At 62.2% G+C, this 20,281-nt stretch overlaps 1 protein-coding gene across 1 annotated transcript in view; it reads left to right on the forward strand.

Moving 5' to 3' along the window:
- The window catches only part of LOC111544593 (multiple epidermal growth factor-like domains protein 6), a 131,922-nt gene that overhangs the window by 91,283 nt on the left and 20,358 nt on the right, over positions 1 to 20,281 (forward strand). Inside the window, exons 6-17 of the mRNA XM_031936258.1 lie at positions 7,961 to 8,086; positions 8,883 to 9,005; positions 11,098 to 11,220; positions 11,548 to 11,685; positions 12,315 to 12,434; positions 13,041 to 13,163; positions 13,786 to 13,956; positions 14,343 to 14,474; positions 15,093 to 15,221; positions 16,777 to 16,905; positions 17,462 to 17,596; positions 17,670 to 17,804. Coding sequence (XP_031792118.1) covers positions 7,961 to 8,086; positions 8,883 to 9,005; positions 11,098 to 11,220; positions 11,548 to 11,685; positions 12,315 to 12,434; positions 13,041 to 13,163; positions 13,786 to 13,956; positions 14,343 to 14,474; positions 15,093 to 15,221; positions 16,777 to 16,905; positions 17,462 to 17,596; positions 17,670 to 17,804 — 1,584 coding nt within the window. The remainder of the gene's footprint in view (positions 1 to 7,960; positions 8,087 to 8,882; positions 9,006 to 11,097; positions 11,221 to 11,547; positions 11,686 to 12,314; positions 12,435 to 13,040; positions 13,164 to 13,785; positions 13,957 to 14,342; positions 14,475 to 15,092; positions 15,222 to 16,776; positions 16,906 to 17,461; positions 17,597 to 17,669; positions 17,805 to 20,281) is intronic.

The following is a 20,281-nucleotide window of genomic DNA, read 5'->3' on the forward strand; positions in this document are numbered from 1 at the left end:
CATCTCCTGGCCTCTAGTCCCCTCTCCTGGACTCTAGTCGCCTCTCTTGGCCTCTAATGCCCTCTCCTGGCCTCTAATCCCCTCTCCTGGCCTCTAATCGCCTCTCTTGGCCTCTAGTCCCCTCTCCTGGCCTCTAATCCCCTCTTCTGGCCTCTAGTCCCCTCTCCTGGCCTCTAGTCCCCTCTCCTGGACTCTAATCGCCTCTCTTGGTCTCTAGTCACCTCTCCTGGCCTCTAATCACCTCTCTTGGCCTCTAATCCCCTCTCCTGGCCTCCTACTGTGAGTGGGGGCCTTGGAACACTCACTCTCAGGCTTTGTTTTCACCATCTGTGTGATGGTGACCTTCCCTGAAACCCTCAAAAGGGACAGGGACCACCCCACCCACCACATCCCACTGCCCACCTGCCCATCACTCACTCGGCTGGAGCCTCCTCCTGTAGCTGGGCCTCCTGGGATTTGCCTCCCAGGAGGCTGTCCTGGGGATGTCTGCACACTTGGGGCCCCAGAAGTCTTAATTTGCAGTACTCGCCCATTTTAAAGGTCTTCTCCGGGCCAGATGCCAGGGCCCCTGGGCAGGGCCTGCACAGCCTGGCAGGAGGCTCCTGGGACCATGGGGCCCGTCTGGCCGTCACCCCCCAGGGTGCCCCCTGTGTGAATGGTGGGCTCCCGGTGCCTCCACAGCCTTCTCCAGGGCTGGTGCCCGGCTCCTGGCCTCCTCGCTCCATGGAGGGCCCAGGTGAGACTCGCCTGCATGCCAGCCTGTCACCTAAGTGCATTCACCTACTCGGGTCTGCTGGACGCAGAGCAGTGACCTTGGAGTGCACCTTCTCTTTCGTTTGACTGAGACTCCCAGTAAGGCCTTTACACCGAAGCTTCAGGAAATACAGCCCCGGAGCTGTGATGCATCTGTTTCGCTACGGAAGATGCTGGATGTTTCACCCCCTGGGAACAGGTGGTGACCCTCGCTTTGACAACAAGAGTGACTTGGGTCCCACTAGCCTTTGGCTGAGTTGAGTTGGAGAAATGACTTCCTCTCCCTAAAGTCCCTGGTGGTGGCCTGAGCACTCCTGGCCTGGGGACACGTGAGGACTAGCCCCATTCCTAGGCCACCCTGCCTGGGCACCATCCAGACCCCCTTCCTGGCACTATCTGGGGCATGTCGTCCCCCCTCGTCCGTTGCCCATGGTGGCCTCTGTGTGAGAGGGATGCCACAAAGGCTTTGCCTCTGTGGGTGGGGCATACCAGATGGCGAGTTCCTGGGAGCTGACGCCTGCAGGGGCGGGGCCGGTTCCTCGGTCTCCTGGGAGTTTCCAGGATTGGCATGGGTTTGTCAGCCTGTGCCCAGGGGGAGCTGCTCTCTGTGGGGGCCTGAGAAGCTTCTAGAGTGGGGACGGAGTCCCCTGGGGGCCACTTCCCAGGCAAAGCCAGGCGTGTTTGAGGGATGCCTCACCGTCTCAAGCCCCTTCTTGTTGCTGAGGGACCCGGCCAGGCTGTGGGCCTGAGACGCCAGCCTGGGATGTGGGCTGAGATGTTGTGGCATCTCAGCTCCTGGCCAAGGGCTGCCCTGAGGGGGGTCTCCTGCGGCAGCTCAGCCTGGGCCCGTCAGAGGGCACTGCCCACCCAGTCTGTGCCAGGCTGCCTGGACTCGTGAGGGCTTGATGGGGGTGGGGCTGGATTTCTGGCCCCTGGGGAGCTTGGAACCCTTCGCCCTCCACTGCCGTGCCTTCTTGCCTCGGTGTGCGGGCATCTTCTGGTTCACACTGGCACCCTCTGCCCAGGCCTCGGTTGACAGGAGTGGCCTCTCCCAGCCCCACGGGCCAGCTGTGGGCGGGCTGCTCGGCTGGAACCTGGGGCTGCTGTGGAGCCCCTCCCCTGGGCCTGCCAGGGTCATCCTGGCTGGGAGGGTGCTGTGAGCCCTCCTGGGGCTTTGCCAGGGGACAAGGAACATGCCCCACAGGCTTGAGGCTCTGCAGTTGGACTCCCCACTAGCAGCTTCGAGTGAGGCTTGCAGAGAGGCTGGTGGAGAAGCTGCCCAAAGATCCGCCCTTCATTCCCCAGCCTGGGGCCAGAGCTCTCGGTGCTGACACCTCCAGGGCCCGGAGCAATCTGGGAAGGCTCCAGAGGAGGCTGTACCTGAAGGGGGCCTTAAAACACTCCAGAGGGGCCTTGAAACACACTTGAACTTGCCTCTGAGGCAGAAAGAGGGCAGGGAAGGTACAACCTCCACACCTCCCTGCCTTCTAGATGATCTTATGGAAATCAGACACCAAAAGGGTTCCCCTCTCAAAAGTGAGAATCTACAGGAAGGACTTTGCCATTGGCTCCCACGTTGCGAGAGTGTGGGTCCCCGTTCCCCAGCCCTGGCCGCCCAGTCCTGGTGTGCCCCATTGCCCTGGCCGCCCAGTCCTGGTGTGCTGTATTGCCCAGGGCACCCAGCCTCTGGGGTGGGAAGAGCAGGGCCTAGTGAGGCCCGAGGGCGGGGCCACGCCTGCTTCTTATTCTCAGTCCCTGAGCCTGTCCCCGCCCTTGCCTTCCCCGGTGGTGTGGGGAGCAGTGGTCTGGCCCGAGTGTCTGGTTTTCCATTCTTGGTTGTCCGTGACACCCTGCAGAGTGCCAGCGTGCAACACCCAGGAGGAGAGCAGCTCCCATGTGGTCTAACACTGCACTGGAGGCCTCCGCCTCCATGTACCTGGGGTGCTCTGAGCCGGCACGATGCCCGCCTGTGCTCCCGGAGGCGGCCTGGCTGCCCTCTGGACCCTTGCCTTGGACATGGCTGTTCCCTTATGTCCCCTGGGTCGAGCAGCACTCCCAGGGCCTGTCTGAGGGTCACAGATGTCACTGGCTCAACCAGCAGAGGTCCCTCCAGGTGAAACGCCCTGTGCGACCCCAGAGGAGAGGTGGGCCCTCTGTCCTCCCCATCTCAGCCCATGCCCATTAGGCCTTTGGGCGGAACACTGTGGGGGAGGGGACTCTGTTGTCACCCCCTGGTGGCCTGGCCACCCCCTGCCTGTGTCCCCCAGAGTTAGATGGACTCACGTGCACACGGCTGGGGAAGGACTCCCGGCCCTGCCTCCCACCTGGCTCCGGCATAGGTGTGCTGTGTGCCCTGGGGCAGACTTCCCTCCCCGGCCTGGGTCTCCCCATCACAGCAGCGAGAGGCTGCGTAGACCCCCCACCTGGCCCCGGGTTCCTTCTTGGAGGGGAGGCCCGGCCCAGAGGAGGCTGCTGGCAGGCAGCTCAAATGTGTGAGCTCCGGGCTGCTCCTCAGAGCACACGTGTGCAGACCCAGGACCTGAAAAACCCAACCCAGACTGCAGTTGCAAACTGGGAGTCTGCCTCTCCCGCCTTATGGCTTCGAGAGGCTGGCCTGGGTCGAGCCAGTAGGAGAGAAGGGAGGAGCAGCTGATGGGCAGCCCCCTCAGTCCAGGAGACCACCCTGGGCTCCCGCACATGGGAAGGGGGCCTCTTGTGGCCTTGCCTGAGTCTAGAGGTGCTGGCTGAGGCAGAGCGGGGTGCTTGGGTATAGGGGTGGGGGTGTGGGATGGTTGCACCCCAACCCAGAGAGGCCACGGACCCCCATCTGGGTTCAGAAACCCAGCAGGAAGGTGGGGCGCTCGGGTTGGGGGGCTGCGTTGCCGCAGTGGGAAGGGGAGCTGCTGCCCAGCCAGGGTAAGAGTCTGGAGCGAAGGGAGGTGAAACCAGCAGAAGGGGCGGCTGAGTCAGGGCCCGTGTGGGGCAGGGAGGCGTGATGGGAGAGGCCTGGGTCGTGCCTTCAGCTGTGGTGAAGGGCCAGGGCTGGCCGCCTTGCTCCCCTCTGACCGCCGCCCGGTGTGCTGGTGCCAGGTGCTGCTTAGGGAGTGGGTTGCTGTCCTGACGATATAGACCAGGCCTGCCCTCCCAGGGCTCTGGTGACAAGGAAGCCGCCTTCCTAAACGCTCTGAAGAAGCTGAACCGGTGTGATGCTCACGCAGCCCTGGGTCAGGGCCTCCCTCAGGAGGGCAGGTCGGAGCTGACGCTCAGCAGCGAGTAGGCACATGTGGTGGTGCAGGTGCTGCGGGCATTGGGTGCCCATGGTGTGCCCTGCAGCTCCCACCCTGGAGTGCCCCTGTTGGCCCCTGAAGTGCCCCTGGAGTGCCCCTGTTGGCCCCTGGAGTGCCCCTGCCGTCTGGCCTCCTTCATTCCACATGTGTGGTCCAGCTGCTGCCCGCCACTCCCTAAAGCGCCTGGTGCCCCGGCAGGCCAATAGGGCGCTGCTAGCACTTGTCTCTAGGGATCCACCTGTCACCTTGGCCAGTGGGTCTGGACCACTGCAGCCAAGCATGGGCCCAGCTGACCACCCAGAAAGGCGGGCGCTGGGCAGGACGATCTGGCTGGCCCTGGGCCGGGTGGGGGCCTTGCTGGGGTGTGAGCTGTGGGGTCAGCTTAGCCTGGCCCATGGAGGGGGATGCTGGGCGTTTCCTTCCCTGCTCCGTCTCTGGATGCCTGGTGGCCGTGCTGAAGCGTCCGTGTTTGCCTGGTACTCTGTGTTGTTGGGGTGACATCATGGGCTCAGACCCCTTGGCGTGTGGACGAGGACAGCCACTCTCACGGGCTGTGAGTCAGTAGTGCCCTGTGCCACAAGGAGACCCCATTGAGAGGGCAGGGGACGGGCAGGTGTACAGGGCAGGGCCGCCTGGAGGGGAGCTGGGGGATGTACACGCACCCCAGCCTGCCATCCTGGCCGTGTCCCCAACAGAGGGCTTCCTAGAAGGCAGGGCTGCGGGTGACCACTGACCAAATGTGGCAGGAGACTCAAGGCCTAGAAACCACCCCAATCTGAGGGCAGTAATTATAAGCCCCGTGAAAGCAGCAGGGACCAGAACCACGCTGGAGAGCTGGCCTCGAAACCACTGGGTTGGGTTTGGAGGCTTGGGCAGAAGAGCTGGTGGGCCCACATCCAGCCCCTGCCTCGGCACAGCTCTCAGTCAGCCAGTGAGCTCAGAGGCTGGGCCTGGCCACTGATGCTCCACCCTCTGTTCCATCTGCCGCCCAGGACACTGCGCCTTCGGCAGAGACCAAGCTGGCTCAGGCGGAAGGAGGCCCCTTTACCTTTGCAGAGCTCCAGCCTCACCCTTGCCAGAATCCTGGGTGGCGCCACCTCCTGCTGGCAGAGGTTGAAATTGCACCCTAGCCCGAGTGGACCTTCATGTGCCTGGGCTGGAGTGATGTCTCCTAGAATTGGCAAACTGGGGAGTTAGGGTGACCCAGGCAGCTCTGGCTGCCATAATGGAGAGAGTGCTCTGTATCTCTTCCTTCAAGGACACTAATCCTGTCTGGTCAGGGCCCCACCCTATTCCCTCTCAGAGACTCTATCTCCAAATATATTTACCTTGGGGATTAAGGCTCCAACATAGGATTATTTTAGGGAGGACACATTCCATTTATTACAGAGTGTCCCCCAGCAACAGTCAGTTGCATCTGATCTGGAAGTGGGCAAGGACTGAAGTTAGGTCTTGGCAGAACAAGACTCCAGAGTCAGGAAGGGACAGAAACGTTGGGCAGGATCGCCAAAGCACCGGTGCGATTACGCACGCTGACCATCAAACCGTCACTGGGTGGGGATGTTTTCCTTTGAGAAAACACCACTTCAGTATTAAAGAAGCGAAAGACACAGTAGGGCTTGCTGTCAAGCCCGCGTCTGTCCGCAGGTGAGCCTGTGAGGGCTGTGGAGCACAGACAGGGAGGGTCTTCCCCCGCTGGGAGGCAAATCCCCAGTCCGTGTCTGATGGACACACTCAGCTTTGCCGGGTCTGAGCTTGGTCCACTTTGCAGGGCTGTAGCAGGTGCGAGTCTTTGGCTGTGGCCTGGGCAGGGGTGGCTGGGCTGTGTGTTTTGCAGCCGGGTCTCAGTGTCCCAAGGGTTCAGGACACATCCCCAGCAGTGCTGGGCACTGGCCATGCAGGGGTGGCCGTTCCTGAGCTGCATGTCCCAGTGCTGGTGAAAATCTGCCTGGTTCAGCTTTCCGGGAATCTGTGGCACAGGATATATGTGATGACACTGGGCTTGGCTCCCGGCTGTGCACAGCTTGGGAGCATCTGGGGTGTTAGAACTGTGTGGAGAGCAGCAAGAGGACGGGCTCTGGGGGCATCCCTGCCTCTGACCCCCCGCCCTGGTGGGCTTCAGTGGGCGCCATGCCCGGTGGTCCCTGGGTACATCTCGGGTCTCTGCCTGTCCGGAGGGGCTGACGAGAAGCCTCTTTCTTTCCCAGCCCTGCCACAGCCTCCTGGGTCCTAGTAGTGCCTGGGTCCTGATGGCCCAGCTTCCCTGCCACGGGCTCTGTGCCCCCTGTGCCTGCCTGGCCCTGCCAGGAGGGGGTCTGTTTCCTATTACGTGTTCCAGACAGGGGCGTTGTTGCTGCGGTGAACACAATAAACAGGGCCCCCCAGGAAGGCAGGGCCAGCCCAGGCCTTGTTCAGAGGCCCCTGGAGCCACGGTAGTGGCTTCAGCAGAGCCGTCTCAGGTGAGGCAGGCCGGGCCTGGGGGCCAGAACAGCTCCCATCTTGTCTGGGCAGTTAAGTGGATGGGGCTCGGGGCTCGGAGGCACACGGGCTTACCTGAGTTCTGCCCTGGGCTCCCCACAGCCTGCACGTGTCAGGGCCACGTGGGGCAGGAGACAGAGCCATCACTGCAACCCCCAGCAGCCTCCCAAGGCTGGCTGTGCCCTAGGAGGGGACCCTCAGCGCCTGCTCCCCTGTGGGAGACAGGTACAGCGAGCGTGGTGGGGTTTTTCAGCCAACTTGATCTGAGGGGCCTTCTCAGGGCCCAGAGGCAACTCCGCTGCTCCAGCCGCTGCCTGCTCCGTTGACCTCTGACTGCCCTCCTGTGGTGCCGGGCTTCCCATCCACCATGCAGCAACAGTAGATGGGTTCCCCAGTCTCGGCCCCGGGCCCAGCCACCTCCCAGGGATGTTGGCAGCCCCCCAGGAGGTGCCCCAGAGGAGGCGGCATCTCAAAGAAGCCTCCCCGCTCCGAGAGTCTTGGCGCTTTGGTAATGGGGTTCGGGATTGTTTTGGGCACAGGCATGGGCAGACGGCCTCCCCTGCCCGGGCACAGGCAACAGCACATTCTTGCGGCTTCCCTCTGAGCTTGGGGCTGACTCCCTCCCTAACCACAAGGCGACTGCCAGAGACATGACAGTAACCAAACCCCCGCCAAGGGGCTGGCTGCAGCTTCTGGCAGAGGTCTAGTGCCCACCCTGGGTGCCCAGCCTGGCCCAGCACCTTCTCCCCCCATCCCTGGGCCAGCTCAGGGCACAGCCCCATCCATCCACCGGGTACAGGCACCCGCCGAGTCAACCTGACCCCACATCCCATGACCTGCAGGAATGTGCATGGAGGAATGAGAGCGTGGGCACTGCATGTGGCCTGGCCTGGGGTGGGTAGGAGCTGTGCTGGTCCTTTGGGAACTGGGGGCCAAGCCTACGGCCCATGGCAACTGTCCATGGCATCCCCACACCTACCTCCGCCCTGGCCTAAGGACCACAGTGGTGAGATGCCTGGGTCTCAGTCACCCCCTGCCAGCCTGCAGCCTCCTCCAGGGAGATGCAGCTTGCTGGGGCATTGAGCCCTTACTCGCAGCTTCTCAGAGACCCCTGGCACTTAGTGTTCTGTGCTGGGGGGTGCTGGGCTTCTGTCCGGGTGGGGTCCCCTTCTGTGTCCAGCCCTCGAGCAGGCTGGGGCTGGAGGGTCCAGTGAATCCCCTGTGGGCCTGAGGATTCTGTGGGCGGCAGAGAAGGCGAACCCAGGCCTGTGGGCTGGGCAGGGAGACGGTGGAGATGAAAAGGTGGAGGGGCTCGGAGTGCCCGGGAGGGGTCCTACAGCAGGAGGAAGTGGCCATGCCACTCCCTGCTCCATGCCAGCCGGGGACAGACTGTTGGCCAGGCGTCCTCTTGGGCTGACCGGGGGTCCTCTCCGTGTCCCCAGCCATTAACTCCTGTGCCCTGGGCAATGGCGGCTGCCAGCACCACTGTGTCCAGCTCACAATCACTCGGCATCGCTGCCAGTGCCGGCCCGGGTTCCAGCTCCAGGAGGACGGCAGGCGCTGTGTCCGTGAGTGCTGCCAGCCAGGGAGGGATGGAGGACCTAGGGGTGGAGGCAGGACGAGCTGCCTTGCCTGGGTTACTAGAGGAAGTGGGTCTTCAGGAGGCCCCCAAGGCTCCTGAAAGGCCTGGTAGGGCGTGGCCCAGCCCATTAGGCTGTGCCCCGGGGTGGCACATCTGGGGCCAGGAAGCTCAGGATGGGAGCCGCCTCACTACTGTAGGTGCCCACCTGATGGGGGCCGCCTCACTTCCATAGGTGCCCACCTGAGGCTTGCTGCCCCTGGGAGGAGGAGGCGGGCCCGGCCTGGTTTGGCACTTTGCTCTGAGTCCTCGGGACTTCTTCATGGAAGGAGGGGGCTTTGCTGATGGTGACGGCGGGGCAGGCTCAGCGGTCCTCCAGAATATGGAAATGGGGCCTGTGGGTGGGGCAGGTGCTGAGAGAATGCCCCCACCTGGCCTGTAGGGTCCTCCCCAGTATGGGCATGAAGGGGCCTGGAGTCCCAGAGCTGGGGGCCACCGCCCTGGTGTCAGCGCCAGCACCTGGACAGAGAAGGGTGGTGGGAGGAGCTGTCCTGGGATGCGGTTGACCTGGGCTGGCTGGCCTTGTCCTGAGACTGCAGAGTCTTGGCGTCTTGGGGGCTTCCTGCACCTGGGAGGAGGGAGACCCACTGCCCAGCCCATCAGCCTGGAGCACGGAGCGGGGAGAGCACTGGGTAGGGGGGATCTCACAAGAAGCCTCGGGGCAGGTGCCCTGCAGCCACTGGGATCCCCTCTCTCCAACCCTCTCCTTGGGTCCGTGGCTGCAGGGAGAAGCCCGTGTGCTGACAGGAATGGCGGCTGCATGCACAGGTGCCAGGTGGTCAGGGGCCTCGCCCACTGTGAGTGCCACGCAGGCTATCAGCTAGCAGCGGATGGCAAGGCCTGTGAAGGTAGGACGCCCCTCCCCTGCTCCGCTGCACCCAGGGTCAGAAATCATACCCAGGCGCTGTGGAGAGATCTGTGTCTAACTCTGGGGCCGTGGCCTCCCATGGGACCAGGCCCTTTGGGAGCAGGGCTGGCCCTGCCTTGCCCCCCTTGGGTGACCTGGGATGTGACGGTCTCATCTCCCCTGCTGGGGGCTGAGGGGCGACGGTAGGAAGGCTCGCCAAAGCTGCTGCCAGCCCGAGGCTCATTTCGCCAGAAGTGCGCCACGGAGCCCAGGTGTTGCTTATAGTTCTTAAACTATTGTATTTCCTAAGTAGTGCCTGCCTGGCAGGAAAACCAAAGAGACGAGTAAGAGAAAAGCAATGAGCCAGGCGCTGTGGCTCACACCGGTAATCCCAGCACTTTGGGAGGCCGAGGAGGGAGGATCGTTTAAGCCCAGTTGCTCAAGACCAGCCTGGGCAACGTGGCGAGACCCTGTCTCTAAACAATAATAAAAAAAAAAATTAGCCAGGTGTGGTGGTGCTGTCTGGAGTCCTAGCTACTCGGGAATCTGAGGCAGGAGGATCACTTGAGCCCAGGCAGTCAAGGCTGCGGTGAGCTATGATCACACCACTGCACTCTAGCCTGGGTGGCAGAGCAAGATTCTCTTTCTCTTAAAAAAAAAAAAAAAAGTCCAGGCATGGTGGCTCACACCTGTAATCCCAGCACTTTGGGAGGCCAAGGTAGGCAGATCACTTGAGTTTAGGAGTTCAAGACCAGCCTGGACAACATAGTGAGATCCCCGTATCTACAAAAAATAAGAAAACCCAACTAGCCGAGCATGGTGGTGCACACCTGTGGCCCCAGCTACTTGGGAGGCTGAGGCAGGAGTCCCAGCTACTCGGGAGGCTGAGGCAGGAGTCCCAGCTACTCAGGAGGCTGAGGCAGGAGTCCCAGCTACTTGGGAGGCTGAAGCAGGAGAATCACTTGAGCCCAGAAGGTCGAGGCTACAGTGAGCCATGATTGCACCACTGCGCTACAGCCTGGTGACAGAACGAGACACTGTCTAAAAATAAACAAATAAATAAAATAATAATAGTAAAATAGAACTAAAGAAGAAAGGAGACGTTGTTACTGACCCCAGGAAACACCTGGACGTATGGGGTGGGCTTCTGCTCCTTCACTGGGGCTGTTTGTGAATGTGCTTGTTTAGAATCAGGTCGCAGGCAGGTGCCATTGTTTGGAACCCACTGCCACACCACACCACCCTCTGCAGCATGGCTGGGTAACGTTTATTTGTTAACCCCTTCCCTGCACGTCTGGGTGTTTCTGACTCTTCCCTGGGTCAAGCAGCCTTGGGGAGCGGTTTGGCTGCCGCCGCCCTGGTGGTCCACACGGTGAGTCTCCGAGGCAGCAGGGTGTGTCCAGACCAGGCAGTGGTCAGTTTCCAAGGGTATTAGTCCATTTTCATGCTGCCAATAAAGACATACCCAAGACTGGGCAATTTACTAAAGAAAGAGGTTTAATGGACTTACAGTTCCACATGACTTGGGGAGGCCTCACAATCATGGTGGAGGGCCAGGAGGAGCAAGTCACACCTTACGTTGATAGCGGTAGGAAAAGAGAGTGCTTGTGCAGGGAAACCCCTGTTTTTAAAACCATCAGATCTCACGAGACTCATTCACTATCACGAGAACAGCGCAGGACAGACCCGCCCCATCATTCAGTCACCTCCCACTGGGTTCCTCCCACCACACGTGGGAATTGTGGGAGTTACAGCTCAAGGTGAGATTTGCGTGGGGACACAGCCAGACCATATCACCAGCACCTGCCGGATGGCCATGGGGTGTCGTGGTGTGTGGTTCCATGTCTTCACTGATGCCAGGAAAGTGCTGCCTGGGTAACGGCGCCTGGTCACTCAGTGGGCTTAGCATGAGACCCGTGTGGGTGCCGACTTCTTCATCCCAGGGGACCTGCAGGGCTGTGACTAGTGGTCGTCAGGGACAGTGTGATCGGCACCCACACGGGTGTCAGCGGGCCGTGCGCTGTCTTCCACTGGCCCCATGCAAAGGCCCTTCCCAGCACCTCTGAGTCTTCCCCGTGGTCTCTCCCCTCCAGATGTGGACGAATGTGCCGCAGGGCTGGCCCAGTGTGCCCATGGCTGCCTCAACACCCAGGGCTCCTTCAAGTGTGTGTGTCACGCGGGCTACGAGCTGGGCGCTGATGGCCGGCAGTGCTACCGTGAGTGGGGCAGCCGGCAACAGGTTGAAGGTGCCCAGGATGGCCATGCCACTTGCCACTCCCCAGGACCCCATGGCCTGCTTTGGTCGAAGAAAAAAGAGCTTCCTTGTCAATCAGGGGCAGCCCTGCCTATAAGCCCTTGGTGGGCAGAGGGTCGAGGGAGGGCAGGGAGTCCCAGACCCAACAAGGCCTGGGAGCTGCATGTTGCTGCTTCCCACGGGTGTCCCCGGACCGAGGCTGGTTGCTGGGTGGAGGTGGGGGGAACCAAGGTAGGTGGTGGTCATCCTAGCTGCCATCCCACATCCCGCGTGGCTGGTCTCGTGGCAGGGATCGAGATGGAAATTGTGAACAGCTGTGAGGCCAACAACGGCGGCTGCTCCCATGGCTGCAGCCACACCAGCGCTGGGCCACTGTGCACCTGTCCCCGTGGCTATGAGCTGGACACAGATCAGAGGACCTGCATCGGTGCGCACTGGCCCCTCCCGGATGCCCACACCCCACTCCAGGGACCTGCTGCCGCCCTGGGTCTGGGATCAGTTCCATGCCATGACTTGGAGGGGTCCTCTTCTGCCTCCCTGAGTCCTGGTCTGGCTGCCTGGGTCCAGGCGGGGTGGTAGGGCAGGCTTGACAGAGGCCGCATCCTGGCCAGGAAAGACCCTAGGTGCCCACATCAGCCTGCAGGGCCCGTACCCACGGTCATGGCACGCCCTTACCCCGCCAGCACCTCCTCAGTACCGCCCCTCACCTGGGAAGGACCCAGTGTCCTGGGAGTCGCACCCCAGACCCTGACTCTCAGTGGAGTCTCCACCCTGTAGCCCCAGTCCCAGCACCTTGTTCCCAGCAGACAGGCGGGTGGCCCCGGGGCTTGACATGTGTCCTGTGTGTGTCTGTGTAGGCGGGACCAGGAGCATGCATGTGCGTGGGTGCGATTGTCTGCAGGTGCCATTATTTAGGTGTGTACGTGTGAGACTGTGGGCAGGTGCACATGCAGTAGGGCACGTGGGTTGTGTGTGGTCGTATGCAGTTGTGTGTGGGCGGGAGCGTGTGCACGTGCAGGTGCCTGGTACCAGGGGGCCCGTGGTGTGTACCCACAGATATTGATGACTGTGCAGACAGCCCGTGCTGCCAGCAGGTGTGCACCAACAACCCTGGCGGGTACGAGTGCGGCTGCTACGCCGGCTACCGGCTCAGTGCCGATGGCTGCAGCTGTGAGGGTGAGCACTGCCCTGCCACTGCACAGCTGGGGTGGCCTGGGAGCAGGGCCGCCCTAAGGAAGGACACGGGGCTGGCTCTGGTCCCCCCGTGGTGGGCATGGGGTCAGCCTGCTCTGTGCTCTGCTGAGGGACTGTGGGTTCTGATTGAGCACCCGCTGCATGCAGGGCTGTGGGTGTTGGCTGAGTGCCTGCTGCATGCAGGACTGTGGATATTGGTTGAGTGCCTGCTGAATGCAGGGCTATGGGTATTGGTGGAGTGCCTGCTGTGTGCACGGCTGTGCTGACCTGCCCCCTCCCTCCCTCTAGCCTGAGGTCACTGGCCACTCTCTCCCGGAGCTGGGCCTGTCCCCCTGGCTGCTGCCTGGCCGGGCCCTCCCAGCCTGGCCTCTAGCAGGTGTCTGCCATGGCTCTGACCCTGGGGTGGGAGGACGGCCAGAGTGGCCGCTGCGGCTGGGGGTGAGTTTTACTGGCTGGTTCAAGAGATGAGCCACTCACCTCTGGCAGGGCCACCAGGGCTTCAGTCCTGCAAATAGGACTGGGTGGGCAGGGGCCTCCCTGGTTCCCCACCCAGGAGCACAGGCCTCAGCGGCTCCGGGTCGCCCACAGATGTGGACGAGTGCGCCTCCAGCCGTGGTGGCTGCGAGCACCACTGCACCAACCTGGCCGGCTCCTTCCAGTGCTCCTGCGAGGCTGGCTACCGGCTGCACGAGGACCGTAGGGGCTGCAGCCGTGAGTCTCCCGCCCTCCAAGGAGCACCGGCCTCTGCCTTCTCGAGTTTGTCCCAGCTGAGCCTGCATCCCGCAGGCCGGGCCCGCCCCACCCCCACCTGCCTGGCGTCCTTTGCCCCCTGGCCTCTCTGGGCAAACGCCACCTCAGAGGCTCTTGGGCCGCTGGGGACCCACTGGGGTCCTGCCTCTTCTGAGGGCCGTGTGGGGATTGAGGACAGTGGGGTGGGGGAGACTGGTGAGACAGGCATCCTCCTGGAGCCCAGCACCTGTCCTGACCAGGTGAGAGAAGGGACCAAGACCTCAGGTGATGTTGTCCCTGGGACTGATGGCAGCTGCTCCCACCTCTACCCCTCTAGGCTCCAGAGTCCTTAGAGCTGGGATGAGCCTGGGGGCAGAGGGGCAGGGTTCGGGTCCTCAGGGCCCGGAGCCTTCTGTCCTGAGAAGGAGGGTCGGGTGCAGCTGGGATGACCCCTGGGACCAGGCTGAGGAGGTGGGGGTAGTGGAGGCAGTAGGAGGGTGGCAGGGGCCCTGGGGTGGGGCTCAGGCACAGCCCTACCCACTGGGGAGTCGCTGGGGCAGGCAGGTCGGTGGCAGGGGCTAAGGGGCCTCTGTGCCCCTGGCAGCCCTGGAGGAGCCGGTGGTGGACCTGGATGGTGAGCTGCCCTTCGTGCGGCCCCTGCCCCACATCGCCGTGCTCCAGGAGCAGCTGCCGAGACTCTTCCAGGATGACGACATCGGGGCCGACGAGGAAGAGGCAGAGTTGCGGGGTGAACACACACTCACAGAGAAGTTTGGTGAGCGCGAGCCCAGCCGCCGGGGGCTCCTACTCACAGGGCTGGCAGCCAGCGACCCCTCAGGCTAGGCTGCCATCCAATCAGAGGTTGGGGACGTGAGGAAGGACCCCTGCAACGACATGTGAGACCAAGGCCCAGAGAGGTTGAGCCACTGGCTCAATTTGCACAGCTCATGCGGGCTGAGCCTGGGCAGGACCGGGCTTGCAGCTCCCAAGTTAGGGCTCCTTTTGGCCCCAGCATCTGCCCCCATGTCACCCTTTTGGGGCCCTCATGGGCTGAGGATGCCCTTTATGCCCCTTCCCTGGCATAAGGATCTGAGCCAGGCCTCTATGCCTGCTGAGGCCAGGGTCAGGCTCTGAACACTTCCATCCTGGTCTGCCCCCCAGTCTGCCTGGACGACTCCTTTGGCCACGACTGCAGCTTGACCTGTGATGACTGCAGGAATGGAGGGACCTGCCTCCCGGGCCTGGATGGCTGTGACTGCCCCGAGGGCTGGACTGGGCTCATCTGCAATGAGAGTGAGGCGGCTGGGCAGGAGCTAGGGGCCGGGAAGGGGCCTCTGAGCCCCAAGACCTGGGGACAGCCCTTTGAGCCTATTCAGTTTTACTCCTGCCTGCTGGCCTTGGGCAGGGAGATCCGTGCAGATCCCTTCATTCATCCATTTGTTCAGTCCTTTGATAAACATGCCCTGGCCATCCACTCTGTGCCAGGCACTGTGCCAGGCAGCACGGATTCCCTGGGAACAAGCGAGCCAAGGTGTTTGTCCTTCCTAAACATCAGTCTTCACGGTCCAGCAACAAGCAAGCCAGCAAATAACTGAGACAGCGAGGGCTGTCTGCTGAAGGGCTGGGTTCCTCTAGCTCAGATGGCCGGGGGCCCGTAATCACTGTGAGGCCCTGCCTGTTTGAAAGAGCTGGTTCAGGAGGAGGAGGCTCCTGTCTGCTGGCGTTCAGAGAGAGGAGTCCGTGATCCATCAGTGGTGTCTCCCATGAGCATGGGCAGGGGCGACGTGGCACAAGTGCCATCATTTTATCTCTAGGCAATTCCTTCTAAACCCACAGCCTCCAACCCTAGGAAGGGGTCTCAGAGTGTCGTGCCGGCTGGTGACCCTGGCGCTTCCCTGTCACTCTTTGTAGCTTGTCCTCCGGACACCTTCGGGAAGAACTGCAGCTTCTCCTGCAGCTGTCAGAATGGTGGGACCTGCGACTCTGTCACGGGGACCTGCCGCTGCCCCCCGGGTGTCAGTGGAACTAACTGTGAGGATGGTGCGTGCAGTCTCTTCTGGTGCTTCTAGAATTACCCCCTGGGCTGTCAGGGAAGTGGGAGGCACCACCCCTCCTTGTCTCCTTCCTCCCACTGGAGCAGGGAAACTGCCACCGAACTTTTCCTAGACTCCCTTCCCTTCCTGCCTCCCCGTCTCCAGAGCTTTAGGCTGTGCTTGAGAGGGAATGAGGCCCTTGAGTGAGAGGGGCGTTGCTTTTTCACTGTTGCTAATTTTCCCAGGGCCTAACTGTAGCAGATGATAAGACTTTACAGAGCAACACTTTTAGAATGGGTTCCCTTGGGAGGCAGTGAGGTCCCCGTTCCTGGAGGCATTCAAGTAGAGCTGTGTGATGGCTGGGTGAGGTTTGCAGAAGGGATTGCTCAGGGGCCAGTGGCTGCAAGGGATGATGTTGACGTCCTTATTAACTCTGAAGTTTCAGCCTTTCTGGAGGAATTAGTCCAGAAAATGTTTCCCAGGTGGTTAAAGCTTCATCTTTAAGTCTCTGGACTTCATCATTTCTGCCTCTTTCGCTGGAGAGTGCAGCTAACGTATCACAAGCTTTCTGCCTTCGTGAGAGGAAGATAGCCAGCCCTAGAACCTGTGCCCCATGTCCAGATGGCCCTGTGAGCTTGCCTGGCTGTATGTGCTGTGCTCTGCAGGGCTGGTTGCCTGGTGGTTGTGGGGACCCCAGGCAGCTGCACAGGGCTTCCTACCTCTTCCCTGTCAGCGTGCCTCCCTTCTCCACTTTGTCTGCCCTTTCTATTCTACAGGGGGCTGGGGAACCCCCGTATTCATTCCCGGGCACTGCACCCCTGGGATTGTGCTGTACCCTCCAGGCTGCCTGCAGCATCGAGGGGTCACCTCCTCTTCTCTAGGCCTCCACTTTCTGTCTCAGCCTCCGCCTGCCTCTCTGATGAGGACATCTGTCTTTGGGCTCAGGGCCAACCTGGATAACGCAGGGCTACTATGGCGAGCCCTGTGGCAAGAAATGCAACCGTGCCTAGTCTCCAGGTCCTGGGGCATAGTCTCCATGTCGTGATCGGGGCACCTTCAGCTTACTACTGCCTTCAGTATGAGGAAGGACGTGGGGCAGGACCCAGCCAGAAGGAATTGTTTGGGGAAGAAAGGCGAGGACCTTTCTAGCTCTGGGGCCACCTGTGGCTTGGGCCTGGGACCCTGGCCACTGGGGCACGTGTCCTTCCTGCTTTGAGGTTCTGAGGTCAAGCTTAGTGACTGCCATGGGACAGAAGTCAGGCAGCTCCTGATGGGAGCCAGACTTTGGGGAGAGTGGAGCGTGAGCTTTGTGCATCTCTCCAGTGTGGGCCAAGGAAGGTGCTCCTCCACCCGCCCTTGCCACAAACCCTGGGGGCAGGGGATATTGGGGACGGACCAGCCCAGGCAGACAGCCAATCCTGGAGGCTCACCTAGTGCCCTGGTGGGGGCTGCTCCCAGCTCCTGTGCTGGGCCCCGGGCCCCTGAGCATCCTACCACATGGGAGGACCACATGTGATAGGCTGACTGCCACCAAGGTTCTCACGGAGCCCTGCTGCCCCCAGGCTGCCCCAAGGGCTACTATGGCAAGCACTGTCGCAAGAAATGCAACTGTGCCCACCGGGGCCGGTGCCACCGCCTCTACGGGGCCTGCCTCTGTGACCCAGGGCTGTACGGCCGCTTCTGCCACCTCAGTGAGTCTCACTGCCCCTTCCGGTGTCCCTGGCGGCCGCAGCGGGTGGACGGGATGGTCTGTGTCCTATTACCTGTAGTCCGGGTTGGGATGAGACCGTCAGGGTCCAGCCAGGTCACCCACTGGGATGTGGGTCTGGGATCTGCCCTGAGTCTGTGGACTCCAAGCCACATCCTCTCGATGGCAACTGTGCTGGCATCCAGGGCGTCTGGGTGGACGGTCCCCAGACTCGTGGTGGCTCCCAGCCCCGATGGGTGGGAGGGCTGCAGATGAGGGCAGGGCCAGGCCTTCTGCAGAAGCCTCCAGGGGATGAAGCCTATCTTGACTTTTGGAGATTCCTGGCAGCAACGCCAAGCTCTGAGTGCCTGGTGGGGTCACCCATCCCTGGGATTCAGACACTCAGAGAGGAAGGGGCGGTGGGCTGCAGGGGGAGAGAGGGATGAGGACAGCTCCCTGCATGATCTTGGCTGTCGTCCTGGCTGACCCAGGGCTGGTGGAAGTGGTCTGGGAGGGCGGGGCTTCAGACGGGAGTCCCCCTCATGGCTCCGTGCGTGCAGCCTGCCCGCCGTGGGCCTTTGGGCCGGGCTGCTCGGAGGAGTGCCGGTGTGTGCAGCCCCACACGAGGTCCTGTGACAAGAGGGATGGCAGCTGCTCCTGCAAGGCCGGCTTCCGGGGCGAGCACTGTCAGGCAGGTGAGTCCACTCGTGGGGTTTGGGGGACGCCAGGGCTGGCTGACCCCACCCACCCCTCTCTCACGCCCTGCAGAGTGTGAGCCGGGCTACTTTGGGCTGGGGTGCCGGCAGGCATGCACCTGCCCAGTGGGTGTGGCCTGTGACCCCGTGAGCGGCAAGTGTGGGAAGCAGTGTCCGGCTGGCTTCCGGGGAGAGGATTGCGACCAAGGTGAGTGGCTGGCTCCTGGGGCTCCCGGCGGTCTCATTGTGGGTCTAGGCTGCCTGCCTGGCTAGAGGGTGGGCTTCAGAAGGGCTGCACAGCTATCACTATCGGCCTTCTTTGCCTGAGCTCAGGTGGTGCCTTGCCTTGACAGCTTGTCACACAGCAGTGGTGCGGCTGCTAGTCTGAGTCTGGTCTGCTTAGGGCAGGTCTGCTCTGGGCCAGAGAGGGGTTGGTGCTTCTCCAAACTCCTCCCTTGCCTCGACTGGAACAGACTGTGGGCTTCTCTTGGAGGCTGGGGCAGCAGCTCCCTCCTCACATGTGAGCCGGCAGCAGAGGCTGCCCCTGGAGGTGGTGGTTCGGAGAGTGGTCTGGGCCGCAGTGCCGGCCTGGGGTCGTGGCTGCAGGCCCCTGCATGTGGATGCTGTGGCCTGGGTCTAGCAGGCACAGAGCCTGGGAGCCCCACACTCACATGGCAGGCAGGGGAGGAGGCTGTTAGGAGCTGGCTGAGAGATGGCCCAGCTGAGTCCGTGCTTAGGTATTCCTGGGAGACCCGGCGACTAACTCCCCAAAGTGATTCCAGCCCAGCGTGCATGGGGCTGGGGGCTTTGCCAAGAGGGCTAGGAAGGTGGGGGTGTCCTGGCTGCCCCAGCTTGCACTGGTGGGAGGTGCAATGACCAGGACAACGGCATGTGGTCCCGGCCAAGCAGAAAGCTGAGCAAGCTGATTTGAGGCTCAGAGCTGCGGGATGGTCACTCCTCAGTCTCATGACCAGGGTAGGAAATACCCAAGTGTGTCATGGGCTCATGAGGGGAAGGAAGATGCCCTCGGCATGAGTAACGGAGCTGCCGCAGCGGCCACCGACAGGGCCTGGGCAGGTTGGAGCCTCCCTTGGCGTGGCGCACGCTGTCCACGCCCATTGGCCAGGAGAGACGGGAGCCACGAGGGCCTGCCGTGTGACCAGCATGACCACGTCGTGGGCTGGAGAGAGAACGATAAGCTCGGTGCCAGCCCCCTCCTCTGCCTCCCTTGGGGCCATACCAGGGGGCTGTCTGGACTCAAGCCCCCCCAGCATGGGCCCTTCCCCTCCCCACCTCCATCTGGGGAATGAGAAGGGGCCCACAGAGGGAGCAACGTCCACCCAAGGACCCACCAGCCAGCTCTTAGGCCACCCTGGTCCCAGCCACTAAGGGTCGGAGCACTCTAGGCCAAGCCTCCCGACCTGGACTTGCAGGAGCTCTGTGGTCTCAGGCCAGCGTGCAGCGGCTCTGAGTGCCCACTTCCCATCTGTGCACAAGCCCGAGGGCTTCATGAGTGTGCAGACGTGGGACTAAGCTCCTCCTGATGCCCTGGCATCCTCTCCCACCCTTCCACTCCCCTCCCCAAACGTGTACACACATACCTGCACACACCACTTACACACACACACATGAATGCAGGCAGGCACATGCACACACACACCAGCAGTTCACCCTCCCCCGATGCCTGTGACCCTCCTTCCACTCCCCAATCTCTACACCGGAGACAGTGAGGAGGCCTCGCTAGAGACACACCTCCACCGCTCCCAGAGCCCCCAGTTCCTGAGAGGAGGAAGGCTCCTGCCCTGCCCCTCCTCCGCTCCTCCTCTGCCCCTTCCCCTCTTTTGTTTAAGAGCCTCTGGTGCTCCGAGGATAAGCCACAGGATGACATCTGAGTGTTGACATAAAGATCAACACTCTTGATAAAGATAACCTCCCCTCTTGTTGTTGGGTCTGGAAACTTCCTGCCCTGCACTCATCTGCCCCAGTTAGTGGAGGGGGCTTCCCTGAGGCCCTGTCGGGCTGCTTTGACCAGCAACCCCCCAACCCTGTGAACACCGCCCAGTGCCCTAGGGCACGCTGAGTGCCAGGCCTGTAGTCCCAGGGACGTCCCTGTGTCCCTGTGGGCGGGTGCCCCTGGGGATGGGCCCTGGTGACAAGGGTTCACCAGCGTGTGTACTCAGGGCCTCGGCGGGGCCAGGCCTGGTGCTTTGCCTGTATTACCAGCGCTCCTCCCCAGGCCGGGCACATCCTGGCTCTCAGCCCCGCTGTGGGCCTTCTGACGCGTGGGCTCTGTGGAACTTGGGCGTGCAGCACGGGGTCTCTGTCGACTGCCTTCTTGGGGCTGCTGTGATGCTGTTGTGAGCCCAGGGAGAGGTTTAGTTTGAGCAGCAGGCAGGGCATCACGGTGACGGCGCCTTGCTGGGGGAGGCAAGAAGGCTGCAACCCGAGCTCCTGGCCCAGCCTCATGCTCTGTTGTCCTCACAGGGGAGGCCAAGGCCGGGCCCTTACGGGCAGGGCAGGCGTGGGAGAGTAGAGGAAAGCTCTGCCAGGGAGGCGGATCCAGGGCTCCCAGCACCCACAGCTCTGCCAGGCCATGGGGAGCGGCCCCTGCAGGCCCTCTCCAGGGGTCCCAATCCTTAGCCCCCACGTTCTCTCCCGAGGTCCCCCTTCCTGGGATGCTCTGAC

This window comes from Piliocolobus tephrosceles, chromosome 1 (genome assembly GCF_002776525.5).
Source record: "Piliocolobus tephrosceles isolate RC106 chromosome 1, ASM277652v3, whole genome shotgun sequence".
Classification (NCBI taxonomy): Eukaryota; Metazoa; Chordata; class Mammalia; order Primates; family Cercopithecidae; genus Piliocolobus; species Piliocolobus tephrosceles.